The 19225-nt window shown below is 48.7% G+C and overlaps 2 protein-coding genes and 1 long non-coding RNA gene across 8 annotated transcripts in view; 2 read left to right on the top strand and 1 right to left on the bottom strand.

Moving 5' to 3' along the window:
- The first annotated feature begins 5680 nt into the window (after positions 1-5680).
- LOC1272104 (bifunctional arginine demethylase and lysyl-hydroxylase PSR) lies at positions 5681-11219 on the top strand. The gene is made up of 4 exons (XM_061648906.1): positions 5681-6337; positions 7882-8240; positions 8343-8687; positions 8769-11219. Exons 1-4 carry the CDS (start codon positions 6265-6267, stop codon positions 9297-9299), a joined length of 1308 nt encoding a protein of 435 aa, XP_061504890.1. The 5' UTR covers positions 5681-6264; the 3' UTR covers positions 9300-11219.
- LOC133391944 (uncharacterized) lies at positions 6796-8045 on the bottom strand. The gene is made up of 2 exons (XR_009765374.1): positions 7422-8045; positions 6796-7275 (listed from the first exon to the last, which is right to left on the bottom strand). It is a non-coding gene; the product is annotated as an uncharacterized LOC133391944 (long non-coding RNA).
- A 1569-nt stretch (positions 11220-12788) lies between the features above and the next one.
- Positions 12789-19225, top strand: part of LOC1272103 (kinesin-like protein KIF2A) — a 38571-nt gene continuing 32134 nt past the window's right edge. For 2 of the 6 annotated variants that reach the window (XM_061644542.1, XM_310979.6), the window contains exons 1-2: positions 12789-12914; positions 15820-16276. In XM_061644542.1, the coding sequence (XP_061500526.1) occupies positions 16228-16276 (49 nt within the window). In that variant the 5' untranslated portion in view covers positions 12789-12914; positions 15820-16227. The other 4 variants (XM_061644555.1, XM_061644549.1, XM_061644553.1 and 1 more) reach the window with 4 other exon arrangements.

Raw genomic sequence — 19225 nt, forward strand, 5'->3', positions numbered from 1 at the left:
GAGCATTACCGAATAAAGAGTAAACTGCTGTTATTTACACACACAAAAATGCTGTTGAAAGGTCTGGCAGATAGTGAACGATTGAGATCAAAAGGCTAGACCCCTTTTTGAAAGGTTTGTATTAACATGGTAATTGTACATTCCCGCCGCTAATTGCCGGTATGCGCCGTGAGAACGCCCTACATTTCTTATCGCTTTACAACATCACAGCTTCACGCTCCTCTTCCTCTTCCATACCAGATAAGGCCTCTGCGCGAGTTCTGCTGTGATTTCAAATTTCCGATTGCAATTGTCAGGTTCGCCAAAGCCCTGGTTACTCCCAAGATTGGCCCACGGTGGAGGGCATGCTCACCTGCAAACCTGAAAAGGGCAACACACCCGTTAGACCCATTCTCATTCGCGAAAGCTCTTCCTCACCATCAATCCGTTTTTTACCCCCTTTCTTTCTCGAAACCACCGGTACGATTATTTATTTATATTTACTCCTCCTCTTCCTCCTGCTGCATCCTGCTCAGCAACGAAGCTCCGGACGCTCGGGCATTCCGCTAGAGTTTGATTTTCCGAGCGTCATCATCCCGCTACTTAACGCCCGGGTGCTATAATACATTTTAATTAGCACTCGAAAATTATAGAGTTCTATTTTCTATGCTACCTCACCCCTCACCCCCATTCTTTCCCAAGCACCGGCACGGCTCAATTTACCCGGCTCCTCTTCAATTAAGCCGGATAAGCTTTCATTAGCCACGCTCCGTGAAATCACTCAGCACCCGCCGCTCGGACTCGGGCATTTTAAGGCCCGCGGCCAGCGCTTCTGGACTCCAGAGTTTGGTCCAGCCCACATCGAAGTGTCTGGAGGAAGACGGCCGACCCCACTCTGCCTCTGATGCCGCATGCGGGATGCTGCTGGGATGCCCTCCGCCCTCCAGCCTGTTTGCATGTGTTCCTTTGTTCTACTTCTACGTGGGTGCTTGGGGCTTGGCGAGACGTTGCTAGCTCGGGAGGCCTCCAGTCCAGCCGAGCGGTGCTAGACCGTGACACGCAACAATGCGCCTAGGCTTCGAAATAAGAGCAGCCTGCCCGTTGCGCCAGCTGGACCCGGTACAGTGCGTGCTGTGCGAACAGTGCTGAGTGTATTTAAAAACGTATTTATTTATTTTTTTTTTCATTGCCCCAGAATATCCAGAACGGACCCAACGGTGCAACGATTTGATTCAAATAAAATAAGATTTTACTTTTTTCCATGAGAACTAGTTTAGATTAACAGTTTATTAAAGCAATTTCCAAAACTTTTGTAGGGTTAGCAATGAAACCCCATACCCTAAGAATTGGATGAGTTCTGAATATTACAAGAAGAAATACTGAACAACAGCTACCAAAGTTTATCCCACTGATATGGCTTTACTTTTGTTTTGTTTATAGTTTCAGCAATAAATATAAGTTCAGCTATAGAATGTTCCTGGAATGTAGCATCAACAAGGCTTATTAATATTAATATTCAAGCAATGACTCTGGCAAAAAAAATATTTCCAAAAAAACACATAGAATCGCACTCATACCTGCATACAGTGCACACACTGTACCGCGCGAATAGCTACATCTGGTCGGTATTCTTACCACCATCTTCGTGGACTACACCGTAACGCGATACGAAAACGGTAGGCTCGAAATTAAGCTAACGGTGTTCCCGTGTGTCTGCTCACTTTCGTGGCAGCGTAATTGACAGCGTCATACAAACACAAGCACAACAATCGCGGCCGATGACGCAAAGTTTAGATAATTTTAATTTAGTTCTTGTAGGATATGTTCAAAGTGGTAGAAGATGTCGATCATTATTGTAGAAGGATTGCAAGAAATTGGCAAGTGCTAGAGCATCATATACTAGAGACTAGGATGCTTCCAAGGCCTTTTCGGTAAATCTGAATACCCCATCGTCCAAACCTAGCGGATGTGAATGGAGCATCAATTCTGAAGTACACGTAGTACTTCAACCTTCTTCAGTATAGTGAATTCCACAAAGCTGGATCATGGTCCTACCCAAGTTTGCAATACATCTTGCCAGAAGAGTATCGCAAAACTGACATCCACATTGACATCCACTAAAATACTAAGCGAGATACTTGCTCTTGAGAGTCTTTCGCACTGCCAAAAGCTTCAAGCTGTCAGTCACAAAGCGAACCAATTAGAGCGTTTACTTCCACTTTGTTTTGTTACCCACGACCCCCTCTGTATTCCATTCAAATGGAGAAAATCCCTTTACCGATCCTTTTTTTTTCACCACCCAGGATCCCACGAGATCAACTGTCAAACAAAGTCGGGCGGAACGGTAAAGCACACCGAACTTCCGCGAGTTCCCTGGGCGCATCGCTCGGCGAAAAACTATTGCAGCGAGTTAAACTCCCCATTGACTTGGGTCGAACTTTTGATTGGTACAACTTGATTTCCTTTCTCGGACAGCTGCCCATGTCCCGCCTTTCCGGATAGCTTCCATACACACACACTGCGGGCAAATCCGTCAGGCAGCTCGCACAAAACGGCTGTCTATTTTTATTCCTCGCACGGAAGCGTTTTATTTCAGCTCTCGTCACTCGTTTTGGTTTCCTTACTTTCGTTTCCCCTTTTGTGCAACACCCACTAGCATTTACTACTAGCGTTTGGGAAAAGTTTCACGTTTGTTAAAAAAAACTTTATGCTAGATGCAGAAACACCATCCCTACAGCGCACTGTTCTGGGGCGACTTTTGTCAGCTGTCGGTGTCGTCTGCTTTCCCGAACGAACTGTCCGGGTGTGTGGGAGCTGGTAGGGCTGTATGGTAGTGTATTTCTATAGTGTATAGTACATAGCCAGTGAAGTTTTGCTCCATTTTCTTGACCACCCAGCAGAAGGTGTTCGGTTCTTCTCAACGACGAAATAAGACTCTACTATTTATGGACAGAGCTGCCAGTTAGCAAATGTTTTTAAAGACAGCTAAATCAGACGAAGTTAAGATGACACATCTTCCTGGAGGAGCTTTGTGCTTCCATTCTGAACTAGGTCACTGATGTGTATGGATATCCGTTTTCAAGTGTTCTTGAGAACAAGAACCTATCGCTCTTTAAACATTCATGTTGCAAACTATTAAAGTTACTGTTATTAGATTCATGTCCAGCGCATTCTAACTTACATTCCATATTTTTCCTTTAACGCATACACCTTTCCCAACAGCTACTTAGCGCGATTGCCTTGCATGCACCACCGCCGAGGTTAATATTAATTTAATCTGCATATATATGGGTGCTACCGACGGCTGCTGTCAGCGGCACGCACCGCTCGTAAGTTCTGTCAAACACGACCCCGGTTCTTGGCCGCGGCAAAGCGGCAAATCGGCAACGTCTGCCGCTGAGCGATGGGGCGAAGGTACACGCCTCTCGTCGGCTACACCTGCAGCTAGTAGTTGCAGCCGTGTGTGAGCGAGGCTCAGTGCAGTGATTTATTTCCCACTCGCAATTCAGCACGTAACGTTACGATGCAAACGATGCCTTCACTGGAAGCTACAGTTCGTCCGGCGGCTTCCTCGCCCTGGAAGGGTTTTCGTAGCGGAAGCCCGGGAAGATTTACAAGCGGCGGTCAGACCAGCACAAGACTTCCTATAGCGATTCGCAACCGAACCGACTCTGAGCGCTTGCATGGAAAGTGGTGTTTTTACGGCAGGAGCTTTAAGTGGATCGATGCTAGAAAAGGCTTCCAGTGTGAAGGGGGTGGGTATGCGTTTCCCTCAACAAGTGTCAGCAGGAAAGTATGCGGCAATCAAAAACACGTTGCTAGAGAACGCATTGCCACGTGGTCCTGATTTATATTTCGCTTCTAACAAACTTTAGATGGGGGTTTTTCATTCGTTTCTAATTTCTAAATTATAGCTCTCAAAACTCATCTACTATGAGTAATGCCATTCGTAAATTCATTCTAAGCGCACCATGCTGTCCAGTTCCGTTCCTGTCTTTAGTAGTAAGACGATAGTTAAGGTTAAGTTATCATTGTGCGTAAACTTTATGCGATTGCATGTTCAATATTTTACCTCCAAGTCATTCGCTTCGGCAAGGAGCAACAATAAAGCGAGCTTTTGCAAGTTTTGCTACATAAATTCACACACAAAAATAAGCATTGCTTGAGCTTCAATTACTGGCACGAGAGCTTTGAAATACACGGCTAGAAACGGTTTTCGACGGTTCCATTTCAAAGATATGCTGCCGAACCCATCCCAGGTTCGGTACAGGTACGGATCTAGATCTCATTCGCAGATCCTCGCTCACCTGTCCCGAGGCTATTCCGGTCCTAGCTTTAAAGAACCTGCTAAATGATCTGATTCTGAGACTCGTCCTTGAAACCCAGCCCCAGTGATGCACATGGTTTGTAGCCAATCGTGGTTTAGGAACTGATTCCGTATAGGCTTATGACTTGTTCCTAATGCGCAACTGGTCCAGATGCAGTTATAGTGTATGATCGGTTCCAGGACCGATATAGCTTCTCGATCAGTTTAAGGACTGGAATGGGATAGTGAATGGTTCCTCAACCGATATAAGTTTACAATCAGTTCCAGGACCAATTCAGTTCAGTATCAATTCCAAGACCAGTAGGAGCCCAAGATCAGTTCCATGACCAGTATAGGTTCAGAATCAGGAGCAGGAAAGGTATGAGTATAGTATCAGTTCCAGGACCGGCATGGGTTCAGTATCAGTTCCAAAACCGGTATGAATGTGTGATCAGTTCCGGAATCGTTATGGATTCAAGATCAATTCCAGGGCGAGTATGTATTAAATATCAATCATTCAATGAATAGCACAATAATTAATAACCTTCTTCTTATTTGGCACAACAACAACGTTGTCGGTCAAGGCCTGCCTGTATCACTAGTGAGCTTGGATGTACAGTAGTCACTAGTTTTGAAATTCAACCACCAGAAAAAGTAAAAATAATCCATGCTCGGTACCGTGAAGACTACAGAAATATCAAAGGTAGCAGTTGCAGCCAAACTGTTCTACAGCTGTTATAAAGTAGGCTCGTTTTTCGCAGCACCGCCGCGAGTTCGTTTGTGGGTTTTTTTTTTTTTTTTGTTGTGCTTTGGACAAAAACAAAACCACGTATAACAGATTGCAATGCGTGTGAACACCGCACACGGGGCCGGAATGCGTCTCGTTGCATTGAAGCACTCCATTCGAAGAGTCGATTTTTGAGGCATTTAATTGTGACGGCATGCAAACAACATTTCTTGTCTATCTTTTTTTTTCACGTGCATTGTAGTAAATTGGTGTGCAGTTTACAGTTTTCAGACTTCCCCTCGCCATTTAGCCTGGACACAAACCTATGTGTGAAAGAGAAGAGTTCTTTTTATACAACCAGCCGAGCATGGGCTTCCATTTGAAGCGGTTGGGTCAAACCGTTTTCTTCCATTCACCATACTGGTTCGTGCGGCAAAAGGCGACAGTAGAACGATTAGGGCGAGAACGATAATTGCTCCGATATTCTCAAACAATCCAAAATTTGCCCGCGTACGTCGCAAAAAAAAACACAATACTGAGCCGTTAAATGGTCGTCAAATTCAATTGTCTTTGACGCGGACGTACATTTCTGACAGTTGCCTAACGCACACCGCCATCCCTTTGATCCAGCCTGTCAACTGTCAGCGCCGTTCGCGCTGTGACAGACGCCATCAGCCGCTGGGACCCGATCAAAGCATTCTAGTGAAAATTGTTCAACAGACAGCGAACGGCACACACAATACAACAAAAATCTCACACGCACACACACACACACAGCAACTCCAACCGCCCGACACAACGGAGCGTGAGCCGTGCGTGCTGAAGTTTCGAACCCCGGGCGTGCAGAACCGACGGTGCAAACACTTTTCTTTACCAACTTACGGTGTGTGCGCGGCGCGGCTTCTGTCTGGTCCGGATTCCGGTCGGTTTTTCCGTTTTCGTTTTTCCGTTCCGCTTTTCTTTCCCTCCCCTTCTTCTCAAGCGCACGCACACACGCACCCACGCGCCATCCGGTTTTCGCTTTTTTTTGCCGGAGCATCCCCTGATAGGTGGTTTCAGCGCGGACAGGCCAGGCGGGCAATTAGCCGCGCGTCATCGTTCCACCACCACCGTACTGCCCGAGCGGCCCCAGTGTCCCAGTGTGCAATCGATCAACGGGAAAGTGTGTGTGTGTGTGCGTGTGCGTTGGATCTAGTGAACGGCAACCATCAGACGACCGCCGGAGAACGACCGAGGCACCGAGTAGCGCTAGATGGCCGAACCCGTCAAGCTGTCCCATCGTACCCGTAAACGCGTCCGGGAAGTAAAGCGGAAAGCCAGACCTGGTACGTACCCCATGGCATCGGGAAGCTGCTTTCCGTGTGTGTGTATGTGTGTGTGTGTGTGTGTGTGCATTGGTGAATGGTTTACATTGTGAATGGGACAGAGCTGCGGGTGGAGAGCGACGAGCGCGGGTTTGCCGTTCGAAGGCTCCCGTTTTCCGGGGAATCCACACGAAAGATACAAAGCAGCCGCCTGCCATGCATAACACATTGCAATTTCTCTGCGAGAATGTTGGTGTGCGTGTGTGTGTGTGTGTGTGTTGACGTTTCTCAAGAAGGATCAGCGGCTGGCGGATGACTTTGAAATGCACCCTGCGCTCCCCCGCCATCGAAACAACACCACCTTGCGCGCGCTCAAAACCTTCTGGATGGTTCGTTTCGCACAACATTCGCACCAACCAGCAGACAGGGCTGCCCCGGTTTGCATTTGAAAAAACAAAGCGGTCTTCAAAGTAGTGGTATTTGCTTTTCTGTTTTTTCTTTTTTTTTGAGCAAGCACAGGAGCATTAAAATGTGGCATATTTTTTAAATGAATTATTTTTCATTGCAGTTTTGCTCTCTACTTCGGAAAGCGCACAGGCCGTAATGTGTGTGTGTGTGTGTTGTACATCAACTGTTGCTATCTCGAAGAATCGACGAAGCAGATGCAAGACTGACGCTGTCGAAACCGATCGTTTGTTAAAATCCTTGTAAAATAGCCTAACTACACCAATGCTACTCGGATATTGTTTGATTACATGAAATCTTACAGGATAGAAGGAAAAGTGCCCTTTTGATTTAGGCAGTGCTGCAAAATGTCATGAGCATCACGAGATGTTCACCAACGAAAACAATGAACATATCCGTGGTAGCTTGATGCGCATCGCTTGGTACTCAATGAAAGTGCGTCATGACAGGCCGAACGCGACCTGCGAATGCTTGAGTCCAACGCGATACTCTGACTCTGAGATGATCAGAGGTGAGACTCTAACAGTTGGTGAACCAATCACATGCTTGAAAATGTCGCAACCAGGTGGCTGACCAAGACTTGGTTGCGCAAAATCATGCACCAAACACGTGATGATCGTACCAACTGTTTGAGTCTCACCTCTGATCATAACAGTAGATTCTCCACTGTGCTTTGGTGCTTGATAATAGAAAATATCACCGGACACCTACCTAGTAGGTCGTTATTCCACCCTAAACTTTTTGTACTGGGATTGGACATTGTTTGCTAAGCTTATTACATTTGCAAACTCGATTCGAGTAGAGACCTATGGTTCAGTTGCTCCTGGAAAGTGTTTTGCGTTTAATTCGAGTTGAGTAGACCGTTTAAATCGCACTAGGCACCAAGTGTAATAAAATGTAAGAAATACTATTTATATTCTGCCATTTTAAATGGTTTTTTTTAAAGAAACGTCCTGGGAACAAAACAGACTAATCGCACTTTCTTGAAGAAGAAAAGAAGCGGCTATGCCTTGATATTGTCATAAATATTTAAAATAATCACACTGTTTTAAATTTTCGCGTTTTCCATCTTTCTCTCTTGTCCCATAAAAAAAAAATAGAATTGTCAGACCGATCAGCATGGGTGCAGCTGGGCTACCATCAAACGTTCGAGACGTTCAGCAAGTTCGAGGACAACGTAGAGCGCATCCACGTGGACAAGGTGAGCGCACGGGAGTTCATCGAGCGGTTCGAGCGCATCTACCAGCCGGTCGTGATCGAGGGCATGCAGGACGGGTGGCGGGCCGGCCACAAGTGGACGCTCGAGCGGCTGGCCAAGAAGTACCGGAACCAGAAGTTCAAGTGCGGCGAAGACAACGACGGCTACAGCGTCAAGATGAAGATGAAGTACTACGTCGAGTACATGCGCACCACCACGGACGACAGCCCGCTCTACATATTCGACAGCAGCTTCGGTGAGGTAGGTGTCCACCCAAAAAAAAAAAAAAACCCCGACCGCGCGACTTCCACCCATTACCTGCATACACCGTACGTGCGCTGCGGGTTGCTTTGCTTTCCACAGCACCACAGACGCCGGAAGCTGCTGGAGGACTACGAGGTGCCGCTCTACTTCCGGGACGATCTGTTCAAGCATGCGGGCGAGGTGCGCCGGCCACCGTACCGCTGGTTCGTGATGGGTCCGGCCCGGTCCGGCACCGGCATACATATCGATCCGCTCGGCACCAGCGCCTGGAACGCGCTGGTGCACGGCCACAAGCGCTGGTGCCTGTTTCCGACCCACACGCCCAAGGAGCTGCTCAAGGTGACCGGTTCGATCGGGGGCAAGCAGCGGGACGAAGCCATCACCTGGTTCAGCCTGATCTATCCGCGCACCAAGCAGCCGGACTGGCCGGCCGACTGCAAACCGGTACCGTAGCTGTGTGCATGCAGAGAACCCTTTCAAACAAATCCACTGATCATCCTTTTTTTTTTTCTTTCCCATATCTAGCTGGAAATTTTGCAAAAACCGGGCGAAACCGTGTTCGTCCCGGGCGGCTGGTGGCACGTGGTGCTCAACCTGGACGATACCGTCGCGGTGACGCAAAACTTCTGCAGCCGCACCAACTTCCCGGTGGTGTGGCACAAAACCGTGCGCGGCCGGCCGAAGCTGTCCAGCAAGTGGCTGAAGGTGCTGCAGGCGGTCGAGCCGGACCTGGCCAAGATCGCGTCCGAGACGGACCTCGGCCAGAGCACGGGCGTCGCGTCGGACAGCTCGAGCAACTCCAGCTCCTCGTCTTCCAGCTCGAGCAGCTACGACGACAGCGACAGCGAATCGAACACGGACAGCGGGCAGGAGTCGCTCTCGGCGCACAAGTCGAAGAAGCACAAAAAATCCAACAACATCACCACCACCACCACCACCAGCGATGGCACCGGTGACCGCAGCAGCGGCAGCGTTAGTGCGGGAGCAGGCGGCGTTACTGTTGGCAAGCCGAACGGCGGCATCAGTCCCGCACTGGACGATGGCTTTCCCCTTTAACGCTCCAAATGCGGGCGTGTCGGCTTCCCGCCCGGGCCGCCTTTTAAGCTTCACCTTCGCCTTTGTTTACCGGTTTTTTTTTTTTTTTGCACCCGGCAGCGTGCGCCGAAAGCCGTCGTTTTCCACGGACAATCGGTCGAACCAGTATCTCAGCGAAAAGTTAAGCGGAAGGGCGAAAGACAGTAGAGGTTGGAGTAGACGCTTGACGTGGCAGTTTTACGTCTTTATCATCCTGAATGAAAGCGACAAGTGAATGAAAGTATTACCAAAATAACATCATACGCACCGCACCCCCACCCGTACCCCAGTCATGTATGTGTGTGCCTGTGCGTGTACACATCTCTTTATCTCTTCCCCGTTCGGTTCATCGCTCAACGGTTATTTATGCTACGCGCTGTACTGTTGTGGTAGATAAACACAAACACACACACAAACGGAGAGGTATTGGCTGGTAGAGAAATGTAGAATAACTAATTCAATTATAGACTTAAACAAATTGCTGGCTCTGATCGCGTTTCATAAAAGGCAGTTTGTATGGGATGTGATGTAGGAAAAAAAGGGGGGGGAGGTAAACATTTAGCGCGCTCGTATGATCAGGGAAAAGCAGTAGGAGAAAACCCCCATCACCGTCTCCTCACAAGCAGCATACGAGAGACGCGTGTATTAGAGAAGGGGGTGGGGGGGGCGGAGGCCTGCGGAAGAAACACGCTTCCGTAGCGCGAGTAAAAGTAATCAGTGGTTTTGTGCCTTTTCTAACCGAACACAAAAAAATGAAGGGATATAAATACGCAAACAGACAAAACACACACGTGGAACAAACAAGCAAACTAAAAGCAAATTACCACTGTACGGTATATTAGGCGCGGGTGTGGGTGGCGAGCGAGTGGGGTGTGTGTGTGTGTGCGTGTGTCGATGTGCGCTCTTTTAAGATTAAGTAGCCAATATAGTAGATAACCCCTGGCGCTGTGCATTAGGGAAAGCAAAGCGGGGTCGGCCATGTCGAACATGAAACACACACACACACTCACACGCACGTGCCCACAGCCCCACCTACAACCGAACACACAACCAAAACAATCCTCACGGTGCAGCAAAAGCGTTAGAAGGATCCAAGCCTGGGCGCGCTTTGCTGTGAAACGGGAAGCAATGTGCGAGATGCTTTACATTTGAATTCTAAGTTTCATGCTCGTTGAATTCGTGGTTTGCAGTAGAGAGAGAGAGAGAAAGACAAAAAACTCGTCAGACGAAGGGAGAGAGGGAGAGCAGGGTGGTAAGAGATTAAATTTCGCTCAACAGGAAACAACACAATATAATAGAATGATCTAAAGGAGTAGGATAACTAGGGTAGGATCGTTTTTGCATAAGGAATGTGAATTCAGGCAGCTATCTCTTCTCCTCCCCCCCCCCCCCCGCTTACGCTCTGCTTCCTGTTTAGGGTGCGTCCCACGCAGAACGAACACACACACAGCGATATGGAGGTGCGCAGGATAAAACTGACCAAGCTATACGAATATAGTGTTAACAAGCCACACACACCTGATACAAAACCATACTGCTGGCAATAACGGGAGAAATTAGGAATCATTAGCAGGCGGTACTCGCCACAGTAGGGACAAAGTAATAACAACCGTGGAGGCAAGCCATGCGTGTTTAATGTCCTAGCAATTCTGGCAGCCAAAAGTGGGTGCTGCTGGCCACCCACACCCGCCCTCTCCCAACAATCTTCTCAAGAAGTGATGAGCAATGAAAGCGATAGCAAAAGCGAAGAAAAGATAGCAACACGGTACATAATTCCTGCAACTCGCTAGTTAGGAAGGATTACAAAGAGAAATAGGAAAATGAAATCAATGAACTTTATGAATTACACACCTGGAAAAAAATGGAAATGAACTACCGCGCAAAGCAGAAGGCGCAGCTGAATTCCGCGATTTTTTTTGTTTTGTTTCTACTGACTTCTCGGCTCTTGTTGCACATATCACATAATCGAGCCCCGTGAGACCATTTTATTGCGATATCATTCACATCAATCCATAGGTAATGAAGATCCGTACGAAACTTCTAATATCTCTCTCTCTCTCTCTCTCTCTCTCTCTCTCTCTCTCTCTCTCTCTCTCTCTCTCTCTCTCTTGTTGACCTGGTCACGATAGAGCACGTCGATGTGACATGGCCCGGTCAACAATCATTCTCCAGGATGTTCTCGGTCCCCGTCTGCAGCCTCCCATCCATGCAGATACCCGATCTCTGACAGGTCTCGCCTCAAACCTGATCCAGCCATCGAGTTCGCTGTGCTCCCGTGCGCCTCATGCCGAACTGGGGATCGCTGTCGAACATCTTCCTGGTGGGGCATGAGTCCGGCTTCCTCATAACATACCCCAACCATCGTATTCATGCTTCTCCTTCACGCTCCATGCTCGAATACACCGCAGCCAAAGATGGTCTGGAGGATCTGGTCCGTAGAGGACCACCAGGCGAATTAATGTACGATGTATCTCACATTTTGTGCGGGCTTGAAGTCTTCGCGTTGTCAGCAGTCGGTGAAGCCTATAATAATGATTCCCCTGCACAAAGCGTCCCAGGATTTCCCTGCTAATGACGTTGTCCGAAGTAACGATTGTCCCTTTTCTAACCGATTGTCGCCGTCAACTAAATACACTGCTTCCCAGATGGTCTGAGTCTCCGGCAAGCAGGTAATTCGTGTTCGTCGCATTGATCTGGTGGCTGTGTGGTAGCAATATTTCGCTGATCGGAACCCGTAGAAGGTTAACATAGGCTCTCCATCCCCTGCTCCAACTCAATGCGTCCCTGTCGTACAGAACGGAAACATGTCTCCCAATTATTCAAGCTTGGATATACGGGGAAACCCAACCCCTTGGATGAATGGGTTGCATGGTTAAATAAAAATCCAGCTAACGTAAGCCCTACGACGAAGCTGGAGGTTAGGGAAGGGGCCTTGCAAGCCACCCTCCTAAAAACATAAAAGCAACGAAAAGTCAACATGAAGAAGCACCGCACAGGACCAATCAATTCGTGTGAAATGAATGTACAAAAAATGTACTCTGCTTCATTCAAATCGCAACGTACAAGCTGGCAGAGAAAAACGATGCGTGGTGGTTGAAAAAAACGGTTTTCATTTTGAATTGTCATTTCAGTGTGTGTGTGTGTGACGCAATTTGAACGCAACGACAGCTGTCAGACAGTGCGCCGTGCGCTCGCTGCGTCCAGCCCAAGGTGTATGCTTTTAAAACGTTAAATTTTATCGCTTCTGCTGGGCGACATTGTGGGCGACATCTGCTAGGCTTTGTATAGGATTTTCAATATTCCGCACCACTCCAACCCGGGATTTTAATAACGGAGCCAACGGAGCCAGTTCTTTCTAGTCGAGAAATATCAATTGGTCTCTGTACAACCTCACCTTGTCATATATTCAGCCACCTTGCTCACCGGAGCTCTGTCGAAACCGAGCTGTCAAGTCGAGAGAGAGAGAGAGAGAGAGCTGTCAAATCACATGCATACACCTTGGTCTAGCACCGGAACGGTAGCGCTGCAGCCGCAGTCTGTTCGTACGCCTCAAACCAGGCAGATGTGGGTCGACGCAAGTGAACAAGGAAGCAAACGGTAAGTCTCTCGCGTACCTCTGGCTGCCATGGTTCTGTGCGCTTGTGTGTAAAAGTCGGTCGGTCGGGAACAGCCAGAACAGGAACATTTTGCACAAATCCTGGCACCGACCCGTGTGTGTGTGTGAGTGTGTGTGCGCCATTTTCCAGGCAGGAAAAATCGCCCCTCCGCTCCGTTTGGAAGTGTGTGTGTGTGTGTGTGTGGCTGTGTGTGGCTGTGGCTGTTGGTAGCGGGCAGGTAGCCAAACAGGGGGAAAAGGAAAAAGTAGCTCGCGGCGGATTGATTTCATTCTTCTTTCGAGTGCGCTCTGCATTCTCGCCATGACAGAACACCACACACTCCATTGTGTGTGTGTGTGTGTATTTCTTCCGCACACAATCCAGCATCACACACACACACACGCACCAAATCCATTCATTGGCCCGACACACACACACACACACACAGGGTTGCAGAGATGGGGCAGAACGGATGGATTCTTTTTTGCATGGTTTCTTCCGTCCTCAGCCAGTCCCACTCCCTGCGGCCCTCGTCTCTTCGCAACCGGTTGGATTTTTGGGTGCGTTGGCGATCCCCTAGTGTGTGTGTGTGTGTGTGTATGTGTGTGTGAGTGGGAAAAGCGACACAGTGGAGCAGCTGTGGGGCGCCGCTGGCTTTTCTCCCGATTGCCACCCCCCAACCCTCTGCCACCGCTCACAAACGGGCTGCTGCTGCTGCTGCTGGGGGAAATGGAAAATGGAGAAGAAGAAAAAACCGCCACCGGAAAATACAACCATGGACGTGAGAAGGCGCCGAAGAAGAAAACGGCAAAAGAAAAACAACAAAAAGAGAAAAACGTGTGCCCCAAAATGGACGGGAAGAAAAGCGAGCAAATGATGGCGCTCTCCTCCATGTCTGCTCTGTGTGTGCGTGTTGTGTGTGTGTGTGTGTGTGTGTGTGTGTGTGTGTGTGTGTGTGTGTGTGTGTGTGTGTGTGTGTGTGTGAGTGTGTGAGTGTGTAGCGGCTTTTCTTTCCAGCTCGCCCAAAGGACGCGCTGGTCTGGAGAGAAAACCAGCTGGTTCGGGAGCGATGGCTATAATACAACCCCCCCCCTCCCTCCCCCCCCCCACCACCATTTTGCTGCTTTCCACTCTGGTGCTGGTGCGATGTGGTGATGAATTTTCCTGCTTCGGCCACATTTGCCACTAACTGTACGCGTACACGCAGTGTGCCTGTGCATGTGTGTGTGTGTGTGTGTGTGTGTGTGTTCATGTGTTGGCATCCCTGAGCAGCTGCTGCTGCTGCTGCTGCCGCCGCCTTCGACTGTTCGGGACTTGTGAGGGACGGAGCTGTGAAAGGACGATGGTGGTGTGCTGGTCGTAAAAATGGTCGTGATTGGAACGGCGACAAAATGGTTGCGAAAAACATGGTGATACGATGCTGATGACACCGATGCTTTCCTTTCGTCCTGTCGTGCGGGGTTTAGGGTCATCCCTTCGGTGGCAAGCATCGAATCTTGCCCCCCCCCCCTTCCGCGGCTGGTAGAAGTATCAGTTGGCATCATCATCGTTATCAATCACAGCGTCCTTGAACGCGATCAGTTTTGCCCACAGACGGTTCCATGCATCCCTTCGCTACTCCCGGGGATCATTAGATTGGCCGTGAACGTTAGCCTTCGACGTTGCAAAATCCGAATGCATCTTTATTGGAAGTTCGGTCCCTTTTATACCCCCGGAAGACCATACAATTTTAGGGTGTTAGTGTATCCTTTCCGAGGATAATTAGTGCATAAGTGTACGTACGCGTGAGTGCCGTGTGTCAGTGTTTGTGACGCATATTTATTACGCTTTTTACACGCAGCGTATCCGGTTTCTAGTTTAAGGTGATCGCGCACCTCGCGAATTTACAGTTTGACACGTTCGTTACGGAATTAATAATCGCGGTTTTTTTTCAGATTCAACGCAAAAGTAACCAAATAATTTTGGAGCTGGCGTTGGTAGCGCCAGAGTACACTCTTCCGCTGTCCATGCCGGGGGTTTTTCGGTGCCACGCATGGTCCGCTGGTGGCGGCTAGCAGTAGCAGTAAGCGATGCCGGTGGTTTTCGTGTGTTTTTGTGCGATCGGAGCACCCTTGAACGGGATCATTTCCAAGGATTCAAGGATCTTCGTTGATTTTTTTTTTGCATAGGGGTTTGCTAACTTAAGTCCCTATTTGATAGGCGATGGGACTGTGGAATAAGAGGGGTTTGCAAATTACAAAGGTTGAAAGTGAATGAGAGGTCCATAAAAACATAGAAAGAGACATAACATTTAGTATGCAGCCTTAACGGTTGCTATAGCAAACTGAGAGTTTTTCCTAATTAGAGGGACAAAAATGTACTGGAAATTGTTGTGTTCGGCAGTTTATTATTCGTATCCACAGATATTGCAGTGCTAGATTCGGAATGTTCACACTAGCGATGTACTCGCTGGAGTGCACTCACGACTCCAATTTCGTCTTCGGTATCATAGGAACTACTAGTTCCGGCCGGAATCGTCGGCAGTAGGGAGTTGTCCGGAGTCGTTCACTCCGTTTTCTAGACTTGATTATCAAACTAGACACATCAAACGAATCAACATCACACAATAGCTTGTTTGCCTTCAAATACACTTCCCTGGGGGGGTCGTGGCTATCACAGCCATAACAAAAAAAAAAACGTAAACAAAAAAGTACTCTGCCTCCAGGGCAACATAAACGCCAAATTGTGTCGCTTTGTTTGACTTTATTTTCCTATTTTTTGTAGACCTTTCAGGTTAGGTCCTTGATGTTTTGACGTCATTCTCGACTCTCTTGCTAGTGTATTGGTGTGTGTGTGTGTGTTTTTTTTTAAATACTAATAATTGATATCTCGTTCCCTACTGTTCTTATCGTCTCTCCCCTCAACAGCTGCTGACCCGCAAGTTTTACAATCCGACCAGTCCAAACCGCACCATCTGCTGCCAGGGTGTAGTGGTGTGGTGCGCTTTTAAGTGTCCTGTGTGAGTGAGTGAGCTGCGTGCGTGTGTGTGTGTGCCTGTGTGTGTGTGTGTTTGTGTACGTGTCTCTCAGTGTATCTTTGTGTGTGTGTGTGTATGTGTGCGCGCGCGAACGTGCCTCTCGGTGTCCTTTTTGTGCACGTGTGTGCTGTATGTGCGGAGATTTTGTGCAACTTTGAGAAAGCCGTAAATCGCGACGACACAACGACTGCAACCAGCCAAGCTAGCAGCAGCAACCACAACAACAACAACAAACACTCACCAAAACGAGACTACCAATCAAACCAATAACCAAATTCGCTCTCAACGCCCGGCAAAGATGGAGATGTTCGAGAAGGGAAGCGTCATCTACATTACGCGTAGCGATGGTAAGTGCCGCTGTTTTATTGATCAAAATCCTCCTTTATTACCCCAACCCTGCTTCCTTGTTTCCTTGCCTCCCGAATTGCCCGTAAGATAGTGTTCAGCGCTTTATCTTTCGCTGGCCCCCGAAAATAAATACAATCTTCCATGATCTTCCAGAAAAAAAAACCTGCAATTGCATTGTCGTGTCTCACAGCAACACGCGCTGTCTCACTCTCCGCCTGCATCGCTCTCGCGTTGCACTGTTGGCGCACTGCGCCGAGCCCTTTTGTCGCGTGGAGTCTCCCTTTTGCCCGTACGCTGCTTGCAGCACACGAAAGGGACGAGGATAGCAAGCCGCCTCTCCTCTGCGTGTGCATCATTCCCACGTCGTCCCACACGATTCGGTTCGTCGTTTGAGGTTTTGGGTTTTGCACTATTGCTGCGTAACATACGCAAACAACCATCGACAAAACAGCGTTGTCGTAGGACATGTGTGAAATGGCAGACGTGAGAGCGCCTTACTAGTGGTGAGAACTCGCAATCGGACCTACCCGATTCTGATTCCGGAGGCGGCTCCAGAATCGATTCCGTCATCAGATTAGGCTCCGGAATTGGAATTGGGAACCTGGGAATCGCTATTTGCCCCGGTAACGGAAGCAGGATTGACTCCAGAAATGGAATTAGCTCCGACAAGAGATTCAGTTCTTGAATTGAAATAAGAAACTTCAGAAGCGAAATTAATCCGGGAATCTGCAGCTATCAATACGTAGTATCATTGGACTCAAACGCCTATTCTAAAGGAGATGCCAACACCAACTCCGTTTCGAAGCCGATTCTGATTTCGGTGCCAATTTCGATTCCGGAGCCGATTCCGGACCCGACTCCGGAATCGATTCCGGAAACTGATTCCGGACCTACTATTCGAAATCGGTTCCAGAAAACTTCGGATCTAGTCGGAATCAATACCGACGAAAACTTCCATTCAAAGCCATGTCGCTGTAGCCGGAAGCTGATGCATACGGAATTTGATTAGGTCCTCTCTTTGGTTTTATACTGCACGCCAGCTGGTCTTTGTAGGAAGAATTTGTTGTTTGTTGATAAACAGGGGAATCTAATTCGTATTCGTTTGATCGGGCATCTTGTCTTGGGGGATTGTCCACCATAACAGTCAGATTTTGTTTTATGGAGCTTGACAGTTGGCCGGCATGAAACCATGCCAAACACTCGATACAAAAGCACACAACAAACCAGTGCGCTCTGCAAACGCCAATCGATTTTTCAATCCAGAAGCGCAAGGATGACCATGGCGGCGGACCACCGAATCACATGACACAGTTAGAAAACAGTGGGAAGGAAAAGCCTAACCGGCGTGTAAATGCGCCTTCTCGGCCATTGCTTCTCATTGCTGCAGCCTTCGCGTACACTGTAGTAGTGTGTGTCTGCTGCGTGTGGCAGTACCGGCATTAAAAAAGGACTATAAATAGCCCGGCGTCCTCCATGCGCCACATACCACAAAAACACAGACACACGAGGAGAGAGAAGAGAATCCGCCGAGTTTTGTGAGGTCTCGGTGAATAGTGAGGTCTCGGCCACGCAGGTGATTGCAGGTAGTAGTGCGAGTAATTAAAAACTAATGAAATAGCTCTGCCAAGCTCTAACGGAGTGGCGTGTGTAGAGTATCTTGAAGAAGATTTGGGGAGAAAGAAGATGTAGCACATTTTCGCTTATCTCGGTTCTACTTTTTTTTTCAACGATATCCTTCAAGCTCTTGATTCATCTTCAGAGCCCACGATTTTGAGGTGTCACTCGCTGAATTCTTCATTATTGGAAGATTGTCTAGATTTTAGTAGAAACCTCTACTACCTTTTCGGTGCATTGATCTCGACTCGTTCTGATGTCTGGACACACACATACACACACACATACACACACCTTCGTTGCTTTGTATCACATTTATAATTTCAGGTCCGTTCAGTTTCAATGCTTCGGGAGGGGGGGGGGGGGGGGGGGGGGTGGCTCCTCCGATCGCCTTGAGTATATGGACACACTCGAACGAACCGCTCGCGATTGCGTGGGGGTCGTCGTCGTCGTCGTTGTCGTTGTCCCCGGCAAAGCTTTACTTGGCCGCCTGTCACTGCCTGTCACCAAAAGCGTCGGTTTTAACGCTGCCATTCCTCAGCTGGCAGCTCCTCTTCTTCTGGTATCTTCTCCACTCCTGCAATAGCTCCCCAAAGAAAGTGCGATCCTTCGTGTAAGAAGAGAGACAGCTGGTGGCCGCTTTAGCTGCAACCTCCGGGCAAAAGCACATCTGTGCGGAAATCTCGCAACTGTGTCCACTAGACACACAACTACACATGCACACATTGCTTTCGGATATCGCCACCGACGAAGCGCGGCTCCATTGCCAGGAAATCCATGGGAAGGTTACGGAGCGGATGCCCACGCGAAAAAAAAAGCCGCCCGATCTTGAATGATGGTGTCTCCCTCGCTCGCCGCCGTGCTCATTGTGAGCAGCAGAATTATTATGGACGCCGCCCCTGCATTTGGGCGCAAATGGCCGAGGGTTGGCCGAGGGCGGTCGCCCTGTCTTGGGCGAGGGATGAGGGATGGAAGAGGTCCAGATCGCCATTTTAAGTTGTAACGCACACACAACGCGCGCCCGCGCGGCCTGCTTTTTTGTGTGTGTGTCGCAGGCCCCCGGTTAAAGGAATCGACCACTTGGAGGCGGAGGTGAAACGATTTCCTTTTTTTCGTGTTTGCTCTTTCCATGCCACCTATTGGGGGTCTCCCCGTCCCAGACACCCAGAAACTGTCCCCATCCACACACACACACACACACACACACACACACACACACACACACACAAACACACACACACACACACACACACACACACACACACACACACACACACACACACACACACACACACACACACACACTAACACACACACACACACACACTAACACA

This window comes from Anopheles gambiae, chromosome X (genome assembly GCF_943734735.2).
Source record: "Anopheles gambiae chromosome X, idAnoGambNW_F1_1, whole genome shotgun sequence".
NCBI lineage: Eukaryota > Metazoa > Arthropoda > Insecta > Diptera > Culicidae > Anopheles > Anopheles gambiae.

Excerpts from the sequence above, each read along its gene's own strand:
- LOC1272104 (XM_061648906.1), top strand. The coding sequence starts at position 6,265 with ATGGCCGAACCCGTCAAGCTGTCCCATCGTACCCGTAAACGCGTCCGG. Across the intron at positions 6,338-7,881 it reads AAAGCGGAAAGCCAGACCTG|AATTGTCAGACCGATCAGCA; the intron begins GTACGTACCCCA and ends AAAAAAAAATAG. Across the intron at positions 8,688-8,768 it reads GGCCGGCCGACTGCAAACCG|CTGGAAATTTTGCAAAAACC; the intron begins GTACCGTAGCTG and ends TCCCATATCTAG.